The sequence below is a fragment of the Pseudonaja textilis genome, chromosome 1, assembly GCF_049901715.1.
Source record: "Pseudonaja textilis isolate UNSWEBS1 chromosome 1, rPseTex1.2, whole genome shotgun sequence".
In the NCBI taxonomy this organism is placed as follows: Eukaryota; Metazoa; Chordata; class Lepidosauria; order Squamata; family Elapidae; genus Pseudonaja; species Pseudonaja textilis.
In genome coordinates, this window is record NC_141990.1 from 58540910 (window position 1) to 58563382 (window position 22473).

At 38.4% G+C, this 22473-nt stretch overlaps 1 protein-coding gene across 4 annotated transcripts in view; it reads left to right on the plus strand.

The window, feature by feature from the left end:
* BTBD9 (BTB domain containing 9) overlaps positions 1-14064 on the plus strand; it is a 155218-nt gene extending 141154 nt beyond the window's left edge. For 2 of the 4 annotated variants that reach the window (XM_026695589.2, XM_087935190.1), the window contains exons 10-11: positions 1154-1232; positions 12344-14064. In XM_026695589.2, the coding sequence (XP_026551374.1) occupies positions 1154-1232; positions 12344-12511 (247 nt within the window). In that variant the 3' untranslated portion in view covers positions 12512-14064. Of the gene's footprint in view, positions 1-1153; positions 1233-1747; positions 1809-12343 lie in introns of all 4 variants that reach the window. The other 2 variants (XM_087935180.1, XM_087935172.1) reach the window with 2 other exon arrangements.
* The last annotated feature ends 8409 nt before the right edge of the window (positions 14065-22473 follow it).

The window sequence follows — 22473 nt, forward strand, 5'->3', positions numbered from 1 at the left end:
AATGATGTCTACTGTTTATAAGGAAATATTCAAATCTTCTTGCTCTTTCCTTCTTGAGAGAAGAAAGAGGTGCCAAAAATTATACTTGCGTAAAGGCATGGTCATGAGCCTTTTCCAGCACCATAAAAGAAAATAGTATCGTGTTAGACTGTAACAATTTAAAAATCATTATGTTAGGTCCTTGAGGTACTTCAAGTTTCACATTGCTGATTCCTTCAGTATGAGCAATTACATCCTTTTTGTTAATAAAATTCATAAATTATGCTAAACATAGTTGGTTTCAATTTAATGTGATGCACAAACCCAGTTGTAGTTTGGTATAGAGAACACACAGAATTGTAATTTAAGCTAAGAAAAAACACAGTTCTTTTCTAAAATAGTAGAAGAGGAGGAATCTAGAAAGTCCAAGGTTTGAGGCCCACAGGAATAACATAACCCCACATTTTTGCCATAATTATCTGTTTGAAACCTTAGGTTTTCAAAAGCCAGGTGCTTTTTAACATAGATCCTTTTTATTATTGATCCATATTTATCTCCAGAATAAGTTAAAGAAATTGAATTCTTCCATTTATAGCAGTTACAAGAAAAGGCACTTTTATGTAGGATAAGAAAATTTCTACTTTCTACCTCTTCTGAGCAGTTATTAGAACCATAGAAATTCTTGTTCTTCTTTCATTCAGTTATTCCTTCATTTTGTTTAAAAGTGAAACTAGCACCAACAGAATGTGGCAACTGCCAGCATTTCAACTACTTCCACTTGTGAAACCTGACATTAAAAGAAGACCAATACCATATGCTTGAAGTGATTTAGTTTTGCTTAAATGTTTCAGCATTTCTTTTACATTGTTCTCATATTCTATTTTCCAGAAATACAGTACACTAATATACACTTGCCTTACTAAAGATGCATTGCTCTTTTGAATTTTGTGTTCTATACTTCTGCCTTGAGATGATCTGCTTTTCTGATTTTATTTATTATATAGCTGTTTGTCTCCCCCAGAAAGGTAATCCTAGCATTGAACAAATAAAAAATAAGTGTGCATAATAATGCAAGAATATGTTGGATCACTATAGGAAAAATTATCTATGTTTATAAAAAAAAACAAGTGTGCAGTTGTTTTAATTTTCTGTATCCCTTTTCTTTCTTGTGCAGATCCTGGCAATTTGTAACTTTTGATAGACAACCAGCATCTTTTATCAGAATTGTTGGCACTCACAACACAGCTAATGAGGTAATATAATAGATTAAATTCTGTGGCATGTTAAACACTGATATATAAAACATGCCACCAATTATCCTTACTCAAAAGATTGTACTAGTATTAACTTCTTTCAGTTTAAAAATTCAGTGAAGAAGAAAAATACTTCTTTTAATGAAAAGATACAGAATGTATTGGGGATTGAAAATGTTTCCTGCAAGTGTCGGGATATATACACAATCATTGAATATATATACATAACGCTACTTAAAGTTGCTGAAAAAAGCTTAAAAAGCCAAGAAGCACTGGGTTAGAGATAGATTGTCATGGATAAAATTTGTCTATGTGGTCTCTGAGAGTTAGCATTGCCATGCAGTATCGCAAAATTGATGCATCACCTATGTATTTTAATTTGAACAATAATATTTGCAAACTGTGTATAGAAAATCTCCAAGAGAAATAATTTACTATTAAAGTTATAGTGAATTGATCATCTAGCTAATGATAAGCTAATTTAATAGGAAGCAACCTACTCTCTTTATTCTAAGTGTTGTCAAGGATTCCATTCATCCTCCGAGGATCAAGTCAGAAAGATGAAAGAATCTGAATGTGAGTAACTGCAATTGGGTTACCACAGCAGATCAGAGATTTTGTGGCATATCAAGTATTTGCAGACAGAGGAGCTGCAATGGCTGAAATTATTTCGGGGATTCTTCAAAGTTTGAAAGTTTGATTTTGTTTTTCTTTTGCCTGCTACCACAAGCATACCAGGATATCTGGAAATATTCTAGCTGCACTAGAACCTTTGTGGGTGATATTTATGTCCCCTTTGTGCAGGGCTTAAAAGGGGGCAGATTTGGCAGGCAGATTAGCATGGGGGAGGGGGGCTGCTTTCTTTGTATGCTAGGGAATATTGTCTACCAAGCAAGCAGAATGGTTGAAGATGCTGAAAGAAAGAACGAAGTGGAGCAAATGAAGATATCAGAACTAGGAAGTTCTGAACACCGAACAAATGTGTGTGATGACCTCAAGCAGTTTCCAACCTCTGAAAGAGAGAAGAAATATTGGGCAAGTGAACAGAATGGCAAAAAAGATGGGATGCCATGAAAAGGAGTTGTGGAGCAGAAGTGCTGAAGAGGATGGTCCAGGTACTGACTTTTCATAGATTGGTTTAGAGGGGAATGTAGTTCAGAACAGTAAGTAAACCTGGAACTACCCCTCCTCCTTCATGCCCATTTTTAATATAACAAAGTAGAATGTAGAGTTGTAATTGCAGGAATGTTCCAATCTCGGATGGCAAACCTCAGATAAAGAATGTTTCCAAGCAAATACAACTCAGGTAAACAAAGTCACTAATCTAAAGGAGGATTAGAGAGAGGAGGTAAACATATGTTAGACTTTAACTAGAGATAATTAATTGTATGGATTACTGTTCAAAACAGTAACGAAAGTTAAGCAGTAACCAAAGCAGTAACCAGTGATGGAGGATAACTAAAAATGTATATAAATACAAGACTAGACTCCAATAAAGATCATCATGATTCAGTTGTTCATGATCAAACAACTCGACTGCCTCGTCATTACAACAGTAGAATACTTAGTAAAATTATTAAGAACAGAAATAATCTAAAAGGGATGAATTTAAAAACACTTAGGTATTGATTTATTTAAACATTAGTAGAAGGGGGAAAAGTTAAATCAATAATAATAAAATAGAATTAAAAGCAAGATCTGTAAAATTACTTGAGGCTATTATTAGAAAATGTATGCACATAAGTGGAAGGAGATAACATTTTATTCCAAAGACAAAGGCACAAATTGTTCAATGTAACAATTTTGCATTGTCTAGATCTCTTGCTGTCCCTACCCAACAGTAAGAGGAGTTGATATCAGATTTGGGGCTGAGATTCCTCCACGGTGCCATTGCTTGGCAATTTCAACATCCATGCCAAAACCAGTCTGTAGAATTGTATTAGGATTTTGTGGCCATTTTAATTAATTAATTTTTATCTCACATTGATTGGTGAACATGCATAATACTCTTTCGTCTTCCTATTTTCTCCACAACAAACCATCTGTGGGGTAGGCTGTACTGAGAGAGAGTGATTGGCCCAAGGTCACCTAGTCAGTGGGTGGTTTCATGCCTAAAGTGGGATTAGAACTCACATCTCCTAGTTTGTATCCTGGTGACTTAACCATTAGACAAAATTGGTTCTCAGTCTCATGACCATCATGAGTTCAGTAGCCTTGTCAACAGGTGTACATACATACACAGACACCCAAGTATGATACATGCTAAATTTAGTTTTGTTATAATGAGTTGACTGTACCATACCTAGAGGAATCCAAATTTTGGATGCATTCTATAAGTTAACTTCTTTGAGGTACCTTGGTTGAAAAAAAATTGCCCTATGGTGCACCATTTCGCTCAATTAAAAGCTACAGGAAAGAGAGCTTTAGTAGTTTACATACTGTTGAATCCTAAACCAGGGGTCCCAAACCCCCAGGCTGTGGCCTGTTTGAAAGCTGGATGCAGGAGAGATGGGCAAGCGCACACACACAAAGCGCTATTAATGTGTGCAGAGGATGCTCCCATTATTTGCATGAATGGAGCTTTGCTCACAAGCACCAGCACCCTCCGCTCAAGTGTCCTCTGCTCATGCAAGTGGAGTGCAAACACCCTCATGTGCACGTGTAAGCACCCTCTGCTGAAACATGGAGCTTCGTTCACATGAACAGAGGGCGTGTGTACATGCACCTACCACTCACATACCCCCCTCCCAGACCGGGCTGGGATGCTAAGCTGGAAAGGTGGGGGCTGATGTCCTAAACCATCATAGGCTGGCTTTTGGGGAATATGCAGGTATGTATTTGATAAGAAATGGATATAAAAATAAAAGTCAGGACAAAAGATAAATCATAAGGTAAATATTTGATAAGAAAATATTATATAAAAGAAGATTCAAAGGAAACTCATCTATCTGAAATGGATAACTCGATTCCTTCTTACTTGCTGATGTTTCAGATAAATATTTTAAGCAATTATTTTAGAAGCCTTTTGTAGTAGTGAGTTGATTGTGTGGATGCCCTATCATGCTAAATTAACTTTATAATCTTGCACATAATTTTTGTCTGTTTTAATCTAAAACAGAATTGTGTTTTACTAAAAAGAAAGTTATTCTTTGCACAATAGAAAGTTAGAAATGAATGTAAACATTTAAGATTCCGAAGAGATATATGCCCTGCAGAATGTTTGACAATATATTTTGAAAACAACAGTTCATCCCTGAGCTATAAATATTCTCCCCTATCTTTGGTTTCAAGCTACATATTTATTTTCGGAAGACAACTTAACTACAGATAAAGACACAGATACAGATGTTTCTCCAGATGAAATCGTAGGCTTTTGGGGGGAAAGTGTATGCCTGTAGGACATTCCCTGTCTTCTATTCATTTTTTTATTGTGTTTGGTATTAGAAGATGCTTTGATCTTAGAAGTGTTTATTCATTGTGCTACTGGAACCTGTATGCTTTTGTATATTTTTGCATATTTTTATAATGATTGCATCCTTTTGACTAAAATAAGAGTACATAGATTTTCAGTTGTTTCTATCTAGGCAAGATGTGAATTATACTGAAAAATAATTGAGGAATGCCATATTTTTTGCTCTCTTATTTTCACTTGTGTAACTGCAGACACCAAAAATTTTATAGACCTCAGTATGATTTAGGTAGAAAAACAAAACTGAAATAAAACTATATGCTTACGTGTCTGAAGAATACGAATATATAGAACTAATATGCATATCATTTTAATGTTTCAGGAATATAGCAATAGCACTTAGACTTATATACCATTTTACAGTGCTTTACAGCCCTCTTTAAATTTAATTGATACAGTATATCAATTCTGTGCTATTCTTATTTGGAAAAATACCACTCAAGTATAAAGATGGTCACTGAATCCCTTGAAAAACCTTTATTAGGTAATCCTAAAATCACAAAACTTTTCTAAAAAAAACCAGTTGGAAGCCCGTTTCTTTGGTTCTTTACTTGACCTTTGTATTCTCTGTGCAATTCGACTTATACATAAGCTTCTTGGTATATCCCAAAGGTGCTTTTTCAATAGGCAACTGGATTTTCTTGTTTTTCTTTGAAGATGTTTCACTTCTCATCCAAGAAGCTTCTTCAGCCCTGACTAGATGGTGGGGAATGGAAGAATTTTTACTCCTTACAGACAGCTGGTCCTTGATGGCTGGAGGTAACCTCAACAACTCTCTAAAAGAATGCAAATAACCAGCTGTCTGCAAGGAGAATAAATTATTCCATTCTCCACCATCCAGTTAAGAGTTGAAGAAGCTTCTTAGAAGCAAAATGTCTTCAAAGAAAAACAAGAAAGTCCAGTTGCCTCTTGAAAAAGCACCTTTGGGTCAACTATGACCCGGATGACTGAGAATCTCCATAGACTTTTTGTATATATGAATTGACTTTATAGTTTCAGTGAAGTAGTGGTAGTTGTTAGCTATTAACAAATTTCTGTTTCTTCATATTTTTATTGCCTGTTTACTGTCTACTCTGCTTACCACCTGGTATGTTGCTTTTAATAAGAAGCTTCAAAGACTAACAAAAATTGTAATTATTGTGAGGTTCTTTGATGTTGCTTTCTTTCTGCTTCCCCACTTCCCCCAAAAAAGTTGGTGTTTCTTGAACATTCCTTCCTATTTCAGTGGTATTTTCAGTTTTATATAAGGCAACTCTGAGATTTTGTTAGGCTATTAATGATTTGATTTCTTGATCTCCTTTGGGACATATATGTCAACTTTTGCTGCAAACTCAGTGGCAGTAGCATAAGTTGACTGGTGGTATAATATTGTATACAATCCAATTCTTCCAACTTAGATACTTTATGGGGAAGTGTGCCTTTGAGTCAATTTTTGACTCCTGGCAATTACCTGAACAAAACCCTGCAGTTTCTTGGCAAGGCTTGTCAGAAATGGTTTGGCATTGCCTGTTTCCTAGAGCTGAAGAAAGAGGCAACGATCCAGTTGGCTTTGTGCCTAAGACAAAACTAGAACTCAATTCATGGTCTTGGTTTCTAGCCTGATGACTCAACCACTACACTAAACTTGCCTTAAATACATATTGTTGTAGCATAATTATTATTTTTTTAATTGCTTGGGAAATGCAGAAACTTTCCAGCTGTTCTTTATCTTTCCCATGTAATCTGCTGTCACACTTGATAATAGTATGTCATGTTTATTTTTCATTTTGGATTCTTGTTTGAAACAATATAGACTAAAAATGAAGATGCCCTCAAGCTGAGTTTGTCTGTTGATGACTGTCTGGACAAAGTAATCCGGTTTTCTTGGCAAGAATAAAAGGAGGTTTGCAACTGCTTTCTCTTAAGATACTTTTCAATTTCCCATCATAGCCTACAGGTCTGGAATTTCTTGGCTGTTTTCCAACCCTGCTTAGTTTCTAAGCCTAGACGATCTTGGGCAGCTACTGTTACCTGCAGTATATCTTTGTTTAGTTAACAGAATTGTTTCTCTGTTAATCTCTGGGGAGAAAAAGCATACGCACTGTACAATCTCCATCATATACCAAGAAGATGTTCACATGTTTGAAAAGGCCTGTTGGGTTTCACTCTTATTTATTTTGTATCTTTCATTACTTTGATCTTACAATGTTTGTCCCAATTTTCTAAGCTTTTCCCTTGTAAAAGATTATTGTCTCATTAACATTCCTCAAATTCACTTAGTGCTGCAATCATCATGTTCTTTTCATACTTAGGCTTTTTTTTTCTGGTTATTCCTGTAAGATTTCTTATAAAAATTTAGAACTTTGCTGACTTAGAACTCAGGAGACATGTTTTTTATATTAGTGCCAGATTTATTTTCCTATATATGTTGTTTGGCCCAAAGAAGATTCTTAGATAAGATTTACTCTAAAGCTGATATTCTCTGTTTATTTTATGATTAGTATCTGCTGAGTCTTGTAATTGTTGAGAACTATATCACAGATGTACATGATCTGTGACCTTTCCAGTTTTTAAAATTTCAGGTCCCATAATTCATAAGTGATTTTCAACTCCAGAGTTTTTGGATGAAATAGATATCCCCTTCATTCTAGCTTTAGGCTGAGTTATGGGACTGAAACAGTTTTATTATCTTGGATGATAGACCTTGACTGATGAACTAGATTAAGAATGTGCTCCTATTGTCTGAGGTTTGGAACATGTTGCTGTCAACTAAATATCTTTCCTTGCTGTCGCTTAAGGATACCTTTGAAATTGGCATGAGACTGAATAATATAAGCAAAATGGAAGATTTAAGAATGTTTCTCCTTGACATGAGAGGGCAGCAGTGCTCCTAGCCTCCAAGCTCTTGCCTCCATTGGCAACAACTCTCCCACTTTGAAATTGTGTTCTTGTGCTCTTTCTCCTTGCTCTGATTCTGATCTTGGGTTGACATTTGGACCAGTTGATGCAATTCTGTGGCACTTGAACCTGGGCTGTTACCACTCTTGTAACTTTCCCTCCGTTTATCTCCTGTTTGCAGATTGTTAGAAGCTCAAGTTACCAAGTTACCATACAGGTTACAGACTCTGTGAACTTTCAACTTTGCCTTCCTTTCTCCTTTACTTGCTCATATGCATGTAGGCACCATGTCCTTATTCCCGCCTTTGCTCGCTCATGCCTATCAATATCCTCATTCCTGGGCCTCCCAGTACTTGCACACACAACCACGAACCATAAGTGTCCTCCTTCTGTGGCCTCCCTGCACCCACACATATACACCCACCCACCAGTGCCCACTTTCCCCTTTTGCTCAGTCATACCCTCCAAGACCCTCCTTCCTGTGCCTCCATGTTCTCCCTTCTTTGCCCCTGTGCATTTGCGCATTTGTACACACCCAGCAGTACCATCCTGTCCTGGGGCTCCCTATGCTAACACACATATGCACTCATCAGTGCCTTCCTGTTTGGGCCTTCTTAGAGCCTATTGGTGGCACAGTGGCCAGAATGCAGTACTGCAGACTAATTCTGCCGTCTGCCAGCAGTTCAATCCTAACTGCTCAAAGTTGACTCAGCCTTCCATTCTTCCAAGGTCAGCAAAATGAGGCCCCAGATTGTTGGGGATAATATGTTAGCTCTGTAAACCACTTAGAGATGACTATAAAGCACTTACAAAGTGGTATATAAATCTAAGTGATATTGCTAGTGCTATTCCTGTGTTTGCATGCCCAGTATACTTTCCTTCTCCAGCCTTCTGAAGCTTGCAGTGTTTGCACTGCAGCACAACAGCCCTCAGCCCCAACTTGCATTCAGCCTAATTTCCCCCTGTTGCTGCTTATCAGGGAGTCCCTCCACTTCCCACTTGTCATCCCATGATGTTTGGGGTTACTACAACAACTAGAACTGCCTGGATTGCTGTTGCTAAGTAATGTGATCATATCACAACATGCTTTTGGGCCACATTGCCTATTGATGGCAGTCACAGTCTCAATTGCTATCTGTAACTGAAGAACTACTTTTTTTTTACTTAAAGTTGCAGGAGTAAATAAGATGGCTTTTAAATTGATTAGAGAAGTAAATGGCACTGAATGTGACCTTTCAAGCCATAAATACTTCAGGGCTAAAATTCCTGGAAGACTACAGATAATAAACCTTGTTTGGCATTAATATGGGTGTTATTTTCCAATATGCTTGCTGATGCCAGATATACAGCTTATGGATTGATATTTCCTCTGAGAAAATTGTTTCCTGGGGGTGCTGGTTTTCAGTGTATCGGTTTGAAATAGATATCTTCAACTGATTATTTTATGTGATTAGTGTTGTCTTTGTGTTTATTAGAATATATTTTGTTGTGATAATTTTATTACATTTAGTTATGTGAGAAGTTATTATTACCTGCCTAGGGCAGGATCATTTTGGAAAGGAATTGCTAATATATTAACTACTAAAATTGTGCTGAAGCAGCTTTTAGACCTTCAGATTTAACTATTGATTGTGCAACTTTTCCTGTGAAGAGCACTGTGTTTGAGATAATTGATCAATTTACTGAAATTCAGTTCCCAGGTTGTGATAAATAGAAAAATGGCAGCAGCTGTTGTTAAAAAAAATGAAAATTGTGTTTTGTAAAGTGTCTTCAAAGCAACAGATCCCCACATTTGGAAATGAGAAATCACTCAGATAATTGAAGGAAGAACTGTAATGTAAATACAGATAGAACTCTGGAAGTACATGGCAATGTAACAGCTGAACAAAATAATAAATAAATGAACGAAAAATCTCTGAGGATTTGACAGTAGGAATTTTTCCTTTTTCTTTTCTTTTATGTTTATATTACTTTATCAGTAAGAAGATACCAGCATTTACATAATCAGTAACAATATGCATCCCCTCCCCAGTTAAAATTTAGTTACAAGAGCATCCTGTAATAGGAACGTTTTCCTTGTGCTGTTTCTCTAAAGAACATGAGGATCCAGGCAGAGATGGAATAAGGAGAATAACATATTCAGGCAGCTCTCCACGCCAAACCAATATCAAATGTAAACAACCCCAAGTTAGATATATGATGACACACATTCCTGAGTAATGGAACAGCCCATTGCTATTGGACTTTAAAGACGTATCTTCAATTACTGAGCCTGCACATCTTTTTGAACAACCAAACATCATGTCTAAAGGTTTAATTTAATTACTATTAAACGAAGGCTGGAGATCATATTTCTACAATCCACAGATAGAAATAAAGTGGCAGGTATGGTCAAGGTATTTATTTTTTTAACTGCTTGGATAACATTTATTCATTTCCAGTGTTCTTCTGTAAAATTAATTAGCATTAACTATTCAATCAGACAGGAATGTTTAAAAGAACAATTTACAGAAGAAGATTACAAAGTAGGGTCATTTGAATGATTCCTTCTGGTGCTTTACAAAAGATTTACTTGTATTTTAAATCATAAGCAGAAAGATGTTAAGATATAGGATATTATTTGCTAATCTGTTTCTGTGTTGGTTTAAAAGGAAAAAAAAAACCTTTTCTAAATTATTCAGCATCTTCCTCATCGATTTAAAGCAAGTGTCCAAACAGACAGAATTCTTATAACTGTTAATCATAAAAGTGTATTACATATTTCCCCCCTTGAGTGGCAATTTTATTCAACTAGAAGTATTTTAACCACTTTTTATAATTCATATTCAAGTGGTATTAACCAAATTTCAAGTTTGATTAATATCACTGGTGGCACTAAGGTTCTTTAAGCCTTTATAATCTCACTCTAGTGGCACATATTATCCAGTTGTCTTTTCCAATATATATATAGAACAAATAGCAATCAAAACTATATTTTAAGTCTTTGACAAATTATCTCTTACAAGATATATCTTTGCCAACAAGGAGTCTGAGAGATAATTTTCAAAGCTTTTGTTCAAGTGACATGATCAGAGAATTACTGAAATTCTCATTTTTCAGAGAACTAAAAGCAATAGATGTGCTTCACATATCTATTTAAAGCCTTAAAGTCTTACAGATGAGATCAAGCTGAAACAGTAAATCTGAAGCCCCAACCAACTACTGAATTCACAGAGCTCAGATGTGCAAAATACCACCAGTTTTATTTCAGAGTAGGCACAAAAGTAAAAAGGGGCAGGTTTCTATCATGCTGTTTCAAATAATTAAAGTTGGTTAAATGTCTTTCCATACAGTGTTCTAAGTTGAAAGGGTGTGTGTGTGTGCATACGTTTGATGTTGCTTATTAAAGCATATTTGCACTTGATTCTAATAATTCAAATTTTGTTTTTGTTTTCATTCAAAATTCTACTACTTTTGACCAGAGCAGGTACTGCTCTCAGTGGCATAGTGTAGAAATTGCTACTTTACTCTACAGATGGGAATAAATATTATTATATCATGGAATACAATTATGTGTCAATTATCACCATACGCTGGTGGTGATTATATCAACTGCAAATTAAACCTTTAAAAGAGTTCACTTTAAAAAAAAATATACTTATTCATATAATACGTTTTACTCTTTTGAACAATTATTCTTTCAGAGAACCTTTTCCACATTTAAAGACAGCAGTAACAAAGATACCTTACCGAGAATATTAGGAATCACTAAATTATCATTCTCTGCTTCATAAATCTGTTTGAATTCAACAATTGACACTGTAACTGTACATGGTTGGAGTCTTTGGCACCGAGGAATAAATAATTTTGCAGTTTTGGATTCTTTTATTATAGCACGTTACATTTATACCTGTCATATATAAGTCTTTATTAGAGAAAACGTTGATACCATGTTGAGTTTTCCCAGAGTTGTTGCCAACTTTATAAATAGGCTATAAAATGACAGCTATCAAATATAAGAATTATGGTTTTTCAGCCCAATATTTATTCATACTTAGAAATTCAGTTTGGACTATGAATTAAAGTGCAATTTATGTTTGTCACAATTATTTAATTTTTCTGTCAAATTTAAATAAATAATTGAGACAGCAAAAAAAAAAATACAGCAAATTAAAACAATTTAAAACTTACAAATAATTTTATTAGGGCAATGAAAATTAAATACAATGCAAATGCATCAGCAATCAGAAATGTATTGTAAGTAGACACATCTGAAAAAATCTGATGGAAAAAATAAGTACCAGTTGTTTATGATCAAATGAGTAAATTGTGAAATTCAGTCAACTTTGTATGTTTTCTTGGTATCATTATAGCAAAGGACATTGCCATGACAAAACATCAGAAATTGTGATCACATGAGCACAGATTGCTGTGATGTTGTAATTGTGAGCCAGCACTGAATGCCCAGATTGTAATCATGTGAACACAAAAATGCTGCACAGCCAGAACTTAGAGAATAAGTTATAACTTCCACTTGTTCTGCACAGTTCTTTGAACCGTCGCTAAATGCGTGGTCATTAAACAAGGACCACCTTTAATAAAACACTTCGGCTTTTGTGAATTATAGCAATAGCACTTAGACTTATATACCGCTTTACAGCCCTCTCTAAACAATTTACAGAGTCAGCATATTGCCCACAACAATTTGGGTCCTCAATTTACCCATCTCGGAAGGATGGAAGGCTGAGTCAACCTAGTAATTTAAGTTTCTCTTTTGTTCTTTCAGGTATTTCATTGTGTACATTTTGAATGCCCATCCCAAAATACTCTACAGAAGGAAGAGACTAATGAAGAAGAAGCTGGCCCAGGTGGACAGCACCTGGCAACCTGCTCGCCTCAAGCTTCAAGCACCAGTTCTGTGCATTCTCTCCCAGGATCTGTTTCATATCCATAATTGCAGCAGCTTTCTATGAGAATGGAGAAGAACATTTAAAATCTCAGTGTCACAAAAACATTTTTCACTTTTAACCTGCAAGCACCTCTTCATTTTCTGAATGAATTTTTCAAGGGGATCAGAGCATCAAGCAGCTAGAGGTGCTTCGATTTATAAGCCTGCCTGGAGACAAAACTGGGCCAACACATTGCACTTTTCATTGATTAAAATCAGAAGTATGGGGGGAGAAAATAGTCTTTCTCATCAAGTTTCCTATTTGTACCCTACCTCTTTAAACCAAACCAAATCAGATAAAGCAGAAAGAAGCAAAACCCCATCATTTTGTTATATAAATAGGTTGTGTGTACCATATCAAAATATTATTACATGTGCTTGTAAAAGGAGTATTAAAAATTAATCTTTTTTGAGATGTTTATTAAAAAAACCTATGGAAACCACTTTTTATTTAACTTATTCTTAATCCATATCCTTTGTAAATTATAAACCATTTTCATACTGTGTATATATTTATACAGCATGGCATATGTGGTAACTCCACTTGAAGAGATACATCTATCTGATAGTTGGGCATCTAATAATCTTACTCCATTACTCTCTTTGACAGAGAAAAACCCTTAAAAGAGATTGCGCATTAAATAATTCAATCCAGGGATACAGTATTGGAATTTTTAACTATTTGACATGATTTATAAAATTGTCACTTTTTATCCCTGATTACCTTGTACCCAAGAAGAGAGATGTATTGATCCTGTTAAAAAAATATTAAAGTGCTTTAATTCCTGCAGTAGGGATTGATAGATATTTCCAAACATTTCTTTTCTTGAAAAACATTTTTTTACAAATATTGAAGCTAAGCTTCATGCGTGGGAAGACATTGATAGCAATTTATATTTGGGCTACCTGGTCTGGGCTGCTAAAAGCTGACATCGCTAGATGGCATTAATGAGTTGTTATTTGCATTTGTTTTCTGCCATCCAGTGGTCATTCCACATTTTGCACTCAGATCCGCTAGATCTAATGGATATTTTACTGAAATATCATTTTTAAAAAGCACAATAATATTCCAGTATGATTTTAAAAGAAATCCTTCTGAGACTCTTTTGATAGAATTGTCATATGCATAAATTGAATTTTATGGTTGGGTTTTATTTGCATTTGAGTAATTTGCATTCAAGCAGTAGCTATCCTTTGTACTTTAATCAGATTGTTGGTTTCATTATTCTAAAAATGTTCACATGTAGCATTCTCTATTTTTTCTGCCTCTTTCTTTTCTAATGGGGGGTGGGGGGAGTTTAAAAAAAACCCTATACATTTGCACATGAATATCAATGCCATTAATTCATACTGTTAGGAAATGAAATGCATTTGTAATGAAGTTCGTGATTCTGGAAAATATTGTTAATTATTTTTTAATTTGTGTGAAATAATTTGGTGCACATTGTTTTGAATATGGTGATCTATAAATAACTTTGCAATAGTTAAATGTAAGTACTTGCATTCTGCTGAAAACTGTTTATAATAAAACTGAGAATTAGATTACAATTATGATTGCAGATCAATAAACTAATAAGAGGTTTTTCATCTGCTATTATATAACCAATCTGGCAAAAGAATTGCAGTATGAAATACAATACCAACATATGTTTAGTTAATGAGTGAACAGCCCAGCAATGATTGACATCCATACAGGCTGGAGAATGAAACCTTTTGGTGTATCTGCAAATGGGCAGTTATGTATCTGTTCAAAACCAAAATGAAATAGTAATGGATTTTTTGGTACTCTCTACTAAGCTTGTTGTTTGCTTGCAAACATTTCCTTACCCAACTAGGTAACATCATCAGTTTGAATCCTTTAATGCATGGATCCCCAACCTTCGGTCCATGGACCTATGCCAGGCCGCAGCATGCCAAAAACCGGGCCATGTAATCAAACAAGGCCCCATTTGTAGGATGCAGGAGCACACGAAACCATGCCCCCCTCCACTCTGCAGAAAAACCTCCATGGAACCAGTTCCTGGTGCCCAAAAAATTGGGGGCCACTGTTTTAATGTCATCTACTTGCATAATTAAATGTCTGTAATCAGCCAAGTTCAGAGAGCACCAATTACTCCACAATTCAACCCTGAACTACAAATAATCTCTTCTATTGGAAGGAATAATGCTTATCCTGCTAATGCATGTAGATAAATATCATATATAGTTAAAATTGGACAATATCAGTAAGACTCAAGTTATACTAGACTTTCAAGGAACCCTAGTAGTACTAAAACCAGGAGGGAGTGTTGATTTTAATAGTCACCTAGAAATTTATTTAGTGAAGTGTAGTGAATAGGTGTGAAATAGATTGTTAACAGCAATCAAACTGATTCCGAACAAGGGGCTTTCCAATCTGTTTAAAAGTCCTAAAGCTGCAAAAAAAATTCCTTTCATGTTCCTCTTTGATAGAATTTTCATCTTAGAAATGGGCCTTCCTGTGAAGATAATATGAGATATAGCTATTTAAAAGTACTGCTTTCTCACTCAAGCAACACAAGTTTCTTACGTATGATTTAGAGATAGAGCTTAAGGATAGGCTGCAAGGTAGTCCTAATCACTTTACAAAGCTGAAATATATTTACTTGATTTATAACCTGCATTTTTCTCCACACCGATACTCATTATGGCTAGCGCTATCTTATCTAATCAGAACCATCATTCTCTAATCTGAATTTGTCTTCATTCAGCCCATGGATTCCTTCAACGTCAATCTTGTGAAACTTAAAAAGTCTTTTGCTAGTTATTCACCTTATGAAATCACCCATGAAAAGTGGCATCGCATTTTCAGAAAAGTGAGGAAAGAAAAAAGGCTGCTCAACTGGATCTTTGGTCTTTCTGCTGCAGTTCAGAAGTAGGATGTCAAGAACAAACCTCTAAAGTTGTATTGATTCTTCTTATTACTATGGATGCTTTTAACTGACTCCCAAATTTTTAACAACCTCATAACATAAGCATTTCCTTTATGGAATGATGTAATAAAGTATATCATCCTCAGCAGTAACTGCATACAGTTCTCGCTAAAACGTATGCAGCTTGCAATTACACCAATCTACGCTTTTAAGAATGGATACTTTTACCCTATCAATATGCCTTTTCAAATGTGATTTTCACTTATATAAGTTATTTTAACTGAGCAGAGGCTTCCTCCCCCCACCCCAATACACAGCATTTTCAGAGTGGGGTGGGGAATGCAATTGTTTATTTTCATTTAACACTAGGAAACTTTTTAAAATCTGTATCCATAATGGAATGTTTTCTTTCATATTCAAACTGCTTCTTTGAATACTTCCCACAATTTTATTTTTTGTAAGTTTGGTGATTAAGCAAGAGACTTTTTCACCGATGAAGACCTCTTAACTGTTTATAAGAGCTCATGTTAGTGCAAGCTGCTGTGAAATGTAATTAGAATATTCTCCATTGTGGTGGAGATAGCATCCAGGACCGGTGGGATCTGACAGGGTTAACTACCAGTTTGGTGATTTACAAGGTTCAGTGATTTACGATGTGCTTCCCTGCATGCTGTGCGTGTGCCTGTAAATCATCATCAGCTTGCTGCCTGGACAGCTGAGCAGTGCTGCATGCAGAGAAGCAGTGTTTGAAAAAGCACCTTTTTCCTGCTTTTTCAACTGCACCTGTGCCTCGCACGGCAGCTATGTTTGAAAAAGCAGGAAATAAAGGTCAGGTAAGAGCCCGGGCAGGCAAGTGGGCCAAAACATCAGCAGACATAGAACCGGTTCTATGTCTGCTGCTCTTCAGAGCTACTGGTTCTACAGAGCTGGACAGAACCAGTAGAATCCCATCCCTAACCCAGGATTGGGTTATCAGTCGCTGCTTGCTGATTGGACTGAGTCTGTCAGCTCTTTGAGGACACTCCCCTGTTTCTAAGGGTGCCCCAGAAATTGACTCAGCTAGCTGGACGATGTATATTTGATTGCTCCTAAATTTGATGTTTCAAATTTACTGAGAATTAAGTCTAAATTAGGTCAAAAAAAAAAAGAAAAACCAATACTGAATGCTATTTCCTTGGCAGCTAGACTCGTCTAGTTAGGTGGCTGTCAAAAGCAAACAATCGGTTGGGGCTTTGGCCCAAACCATCCGGGAACGGATCGGCTGAGGGCCGATCTGCATCAATTCTAAAGGTATTTCACAGCCACCTTAGAAGCTTCGGATCTTCTCCACTTTTGGTGGTTTGAGAGTTGCCTCACACCCTTTGATGGTTTGAGAGTTGCCACAGGGCAGTAGCTCATAGAGAAGTTTGGAAACCAGGGACAGTTAAAAATGGCGGATTCTACCCAAAACACTGGCTGCATGACTAGGAGAGCAGAGGAGATGGCTCGCAGGCCATCACGCTCTCTCAGCCCTGCAGCTCCGAATCTTTCAACCTCTTCAGAAAGCCCCAAGCCAAGTGATAGAGCTGCAGGGGCTCGAAAGAACTCCAAGGCAGCTGAGCGGGATGAACACCCTAGAGATAAGGCATTAAACAGATTATGGGCTAAGGGACAAAAAGTGGCCCAAAAGAGCTCAGAAATGGCATCTACCAGCTTCATGTCAGACTCCCGCCAATATGAGGAGCAACTGTTAAGCCAGGCCTCTTCAATCTGACAAGAGAATATTACCAGAAGTGGACACTGGGGGAGCTGAAGAGCAGGATTTAATGCAAGATCCCTTTGAAGGCTCTGACATAAGAAATTTCTGTCTGCCCAGCAAAAGAACAGTTACCAGCAACGGCCCAGAGATCCAGAGTGGCCCCTGAGGCTATGTTTACTCCCACGTTAGTGGGATTTTGTCCAGCAGTGGGACAAGAGCCTGAATTTCAATTAAACATGCAGGCTCTGTTAGCTGAGGCAGTAAAGCAGGGCGTGTCAGCAGCCTTAAAACAAACCAGACGACCACCTTCTGAGGCTTCCTTTTCCCCCTCAGAACAGCAGGACAAAGGTCCCATTATGAGGATCTCTCCATTTATTCAGGGTCTACTTCTTATGCTCCTGCTGGGAATGTTCATTTTAATCCAACTGACATGGGGCAGCAGATGGATAGAAATTTTTCTGATGATGAAGGCCTTGATTCTGACCAGCCTGCAATTTCAGGGCTGTTTGAACCTGCCATATTCAAGTTGCTCCTCTTTAAGGCAAAGAATGCCACAGGGCAAGGCATGGCTCCTGAACCACCAGAGTCAACAGATCCTTCCGAAGACCACAATGACCCATTGTTCTCAGAAAAGACCATAATGGCAGATGTCATTCCTGTGCCAAAGATGTTCACAACATTCATCCAAAGGCAGTGGTCTTCTCTTGGGTGGGGTCCAAGCCCGTCTTCCCTGGACAGGAGGCTGTTCAGTCTTTCCAAAGCCCTGGAAGTGACCACTGTGGACACCCCAGTAGCGGCTCTGCAATCCAACTCTGACATTCCCAGGGAGCCCGAGGACTCGTTGAAGGCAGAGGACAAGAGAGCCAAACATCTGCTCCCAGAACATTTACGAAGCTATTGGCAGCACTGGCAGCCCACCTTAGGGCCATTCCAGTCAGAGTCCAGTGCTGTCTGGTTGATATACTGGTCCATCTCAAGCAGCAGGGGATTTGGAAATCACCCTCCAGATGTTCCAGGAGCATGGCTTTTCTGTCAACGAGGCCAAGAGCTACTTCACTCGCACCAGTATTGCTCCATCTGGGAGCCGTAATAGATTTCACGCAGGGTGTCCTTGTCCCAGGAGCGCCAGGAGAGTATCAGGGAGTTGATTGGGCAAGTAAAATCTAAAAACAGGGTACCCCTGGCTACGCTTTCTAAGGTCAGGTTAACCCCAGAAGTTATCAAATCCTTTAGATGGTGGTTATCTGAGGCCCTTTCCTTCAGGCTCTTATTCAAGGACGCTGACCAGCTGGTGCTGACCACGGATGCCAGCCTTTATGGCTGGGGAGCTCTTCTCCAATCCAGGATGGTCCAGGGACAATGGTCCCAAGCAGATTTAAGCTACAACATTAATTGGTGAGAACTTAGGGCAGTCTATTTGGCCCTAAGGCAATTACAGGACTGTAACAGATAGGGACATCCTGGTCTTAACTGACAATGTGACAACCAAGGCGCATATTAACTGCCAAGGGGGAACACATTTAAGGTCCCTGATGCTGGAAGCAGAACAGCTCTACCTCTAGGCAGAGATGCACCAGGTACCGTTCAGAGCTTAGTACATTGCAGGCATATCCAATGTAGAAGCTGACTGGCTTAGTAGAACCATCATAGACCATGCAGAGTGGCGTTTGCACTCCGCTTTGTTTCAGGAACTGTTGGAATGATTTGGACTGCCAGCAGTGGACCTCTTCACCTCTCAGGACAACACGCAACTCCTGAGGTTCTACTCCAGGTTTGTGGTTCTGGGAGCAGATGGGACGGACATCTTACACAGTCCTTGGCCAAGGGAGCTTCTCTATGCCTTCCCCCCTCTGCCCCTGATCCTGAGAGTGATAAGCTACTGGGGAAAAGAGCAGAACTCATACTTGTGGCTCCTCATTGGCCCAGAATACCATGGTTTGCAAACTTAGTAAACCTATCTGAGTCCCACCCTTGGAGGATGCTGGTGGACAGAATGTCTCTCAGCCAGGGACCAGTTTTACATCCGGAACCCGAGTGGCTTCAATTGACCACTTGGAGATTGAGCGGGGATCTCTGATCCAGGATCATTACCTCTCCAAGGTGATTCAAACCATTCAAGCCTCCAGGAGGCCTTCCACCAATCGTATCTACGATGCAACCTGGAGGGCTTTCTGTGAATTGGGTTCTGGATCAGGGATGGACCCTTCCGAGGCTTTGGTCGCCCAGGTGCTGGACTTTCTTCAAGATGGCCTTGACGAAAGCCTGTCACCCAACACGTTGCGGAAGCAGGTGGTGGTCTTCTGTACTTTCTTTGGGGGGTGCAGAATCCCTATCTAGACATCCCACCGTCCGCAGGTTTCTGAAAGGGGCTACAAACCTGAAACCTCCAGTGCTATCTGACATGGGACCTCTCTAAAGTACTGCATTTGCCGACTGAGGCCCCATTTGAACCACTGAGGTCTACCTCTCTGCAATTTTTGTCTTGCAAGGTGACCTTCCTGGTAGCAATCACTTCTGTCAGGAGGATTTCAGACTTGGCTGCCTTATCTGTCAGGAAGGACCTTTGCGTTTTGCACATCAACTAAGTTGTGTTAAGACTAGACCCTTAGTTCATGCCAAAGGTGAAGTCTTGGTTCCACAGAGCCCAGGAACTGATTTATCTGATTTCTGTCCACATCCTGTACATTCTTTAGAAAAAAGGTGGCACACTCTGGACATTCAAAGGGCCCTGCATATTTACGTTAAACGAACTTCTCCCTTCTGGAAGTCTGAATCTGTTTTTATTTCATTTTAACCTTCTACTATCATCACTTCAACAACTGGATAAGACTGTGCATATCCAAAGCCTGCCAGTCCCAAGGACTTGCAGTTCCTCCAAGAATAATGGCCCATTTGATGAGAAGTGCGGCCACGTTGGCAGCGTGGGCCACTCAGGCCTCTATGGAGGTTTGCAGGGCAGCAACCTGGGCCTCATCTTCTCCGTTCATTAAACACTGTAAGCTGGACTCCTTTGCATCTTTGGGCAGAGAGTTCTTCAAAAGGTCCACACTGTTTAGGGGATTCAGACTGCACTAGGCTCACCTGTAGGACAGCCAGCTTTGGTATGTCCCAATCCTGGATTCTACCTCCACCACAATGGAGAAGGGTCATTGATTCTTACCTGGTACGACTTTTCTCTTTGGATGAAGATAGCGTCCAGCCCCACCCTGATGGAGGTCCATTCCGAATCCAGTGGAGCATGAAAACATGTCAGTCTGTCACTATTCCTTTGCCAATTTCTGGGGCACCCTTAGCAACAGGGGAATGTCCTCAAAGATCTGACAGACCCAGTCCAACCAGCAAGCAGTGACTGATAACCCAATCGTGGATGCTATCTCCACCCAAAGAGAAAGGTCGTATCAGGCAACGACCCATTAATGAATTATGGAAGTGCCATGGTTCATTTTTCTGGAAATTCAGTTTCAAATAGTACTTTCATCCCCATGGTATCTTTATCAGAGATTGAAGAGCTCTATTTTCTTTAAGTAAATAATCTAGATAATATTATATTTGTAAATTTCTAGAAATATATGGCACAGCAAAAGTGTCCTTTAAAAGTTGCTAAGAAAATTCATTTCTTTAGCTGAGCAGAAACTACTCAGTTCTCTTGTTTAGTCATACTTAAATTATTCAACAAAGCACAGGGGGAAAAGCATTTGTTTTAATGTTATGTGATTTAAGGAAGAAAAACTATGAATGCATGCCTGCTTTATTCTAAACAATTGTGATTTTTCCCCCTCATGGCTATAGACATTTAGCAGCATCTGCTTATTTCTTTTTCCCAAGTTTCCAACTCTAAACAGCAAACTTACACAGAGCCCACAGTGGATTAAGCTCTGAAAACAAGTACGCTGAAGCCATTTTATGTTTTATATTTAAAAAGGTAATAACAATATGGAGTGAGTGGATCAGTAGCAACCTCAAGAATCAGTTCCCTGGGGAAAGACAACCCAGCCAAGCACAGCAGTAATGAAATTAACAAATGAAATTAAAATATCAGCAACATTATAAAAGAACCAGGAAAAACAATTCCAAGTTAGACAATCAGAATTAAAGCTGCCAATATGATAAAAATGTACAGGTAGTCCTCAGGTTATGACTGCAATTTGGGATCCATATTTCCATCACCAACTTATGTGATCATAGAGCAAGATGTCACATGACCACATCAGTTAGCAATGGCAATCTTGGCAGTGAGTCCCTATTGCTGCAATAATTGTCTGGATGTTAAGCAGGAAGAGGAAGGAGTCCCAAGTAAGTGTGGGGAGGCCACAGGCAGATTGGTAGGAGCCACAGGTGAGTTGGGAATGACTGCAGGTTGACACTGACATGGGTGGGTCAATGGAGACGCTGACTGGGATGATTCACACTATGGAACACAAGTGACTGGGGGCAGTGGTTTCAGGTGCACAGGTTAGCAGGGGTATATGTTGCTATGGAGTACAAGATCCCTTGGGAATAAATGCAGCTAGAGTGACTTACCTGAGCAACCAGCAACTTTCCTTACCAGCTTCCCTACTGATTTTGCTTCTGGGAAACCAGCAGGGAAAGTCACAAAAGATGATCATATGACTGTGGGATACTGCAACCGTTGTAAGCACAAGCTGTGCCCAGGTGCCAAATTGCAATCCATGAAGATGCTGGGACAATCACATTTTGAATGGTCATAGAACAAGTGGTCATAACCTGAAGACTAACTAAACAAAAGACCTAAAATGCACAATAAATCCAGAAATCATTAAAACATCTAAGGGATGAAGATAACAATATGAAAGGTTTGTGAGAATGGGTGATTAAAGGAATTTATTGTATTGTAAAGTCAATTATTTGGGGAAATACTTCCAAATAGGGACTACTTGGAAGAAGGTGTTCCTCTTAATTATGCTCTGGGCTGAAAGACAAAGAAAGGTTACCTTGGAAATTGGCCTTAGGACCAGGATGACCATCCTGTGATCCCAATGCTGCATGTGGCCCCTAATTGTCCTGAAATACTCTCTCACTCCCAGTGTTTGGAAAGAATGTCCATGTTTAATGTGACAGAAAGCAAACAAAATTCATAAAACATCAGATTAACTGTACACAGCTTCACTTTTACCACAGTACATCAAGTTTCATTCTTATCCAGGTTCAGGACCCATGTGCCATTTTGTTCATTGATTTGGAGTGCCAATTACTTCATCACAGTAGGTCAAGAAAGAGACTTGAGTAAAAGTCCTCTGAGATTCCAAATCTCTTTCATTATGGGAGAACCACTCTGTCTGTCTTGGGATAAGGGAGTGTCAACAAAGGATGCCTCTTTC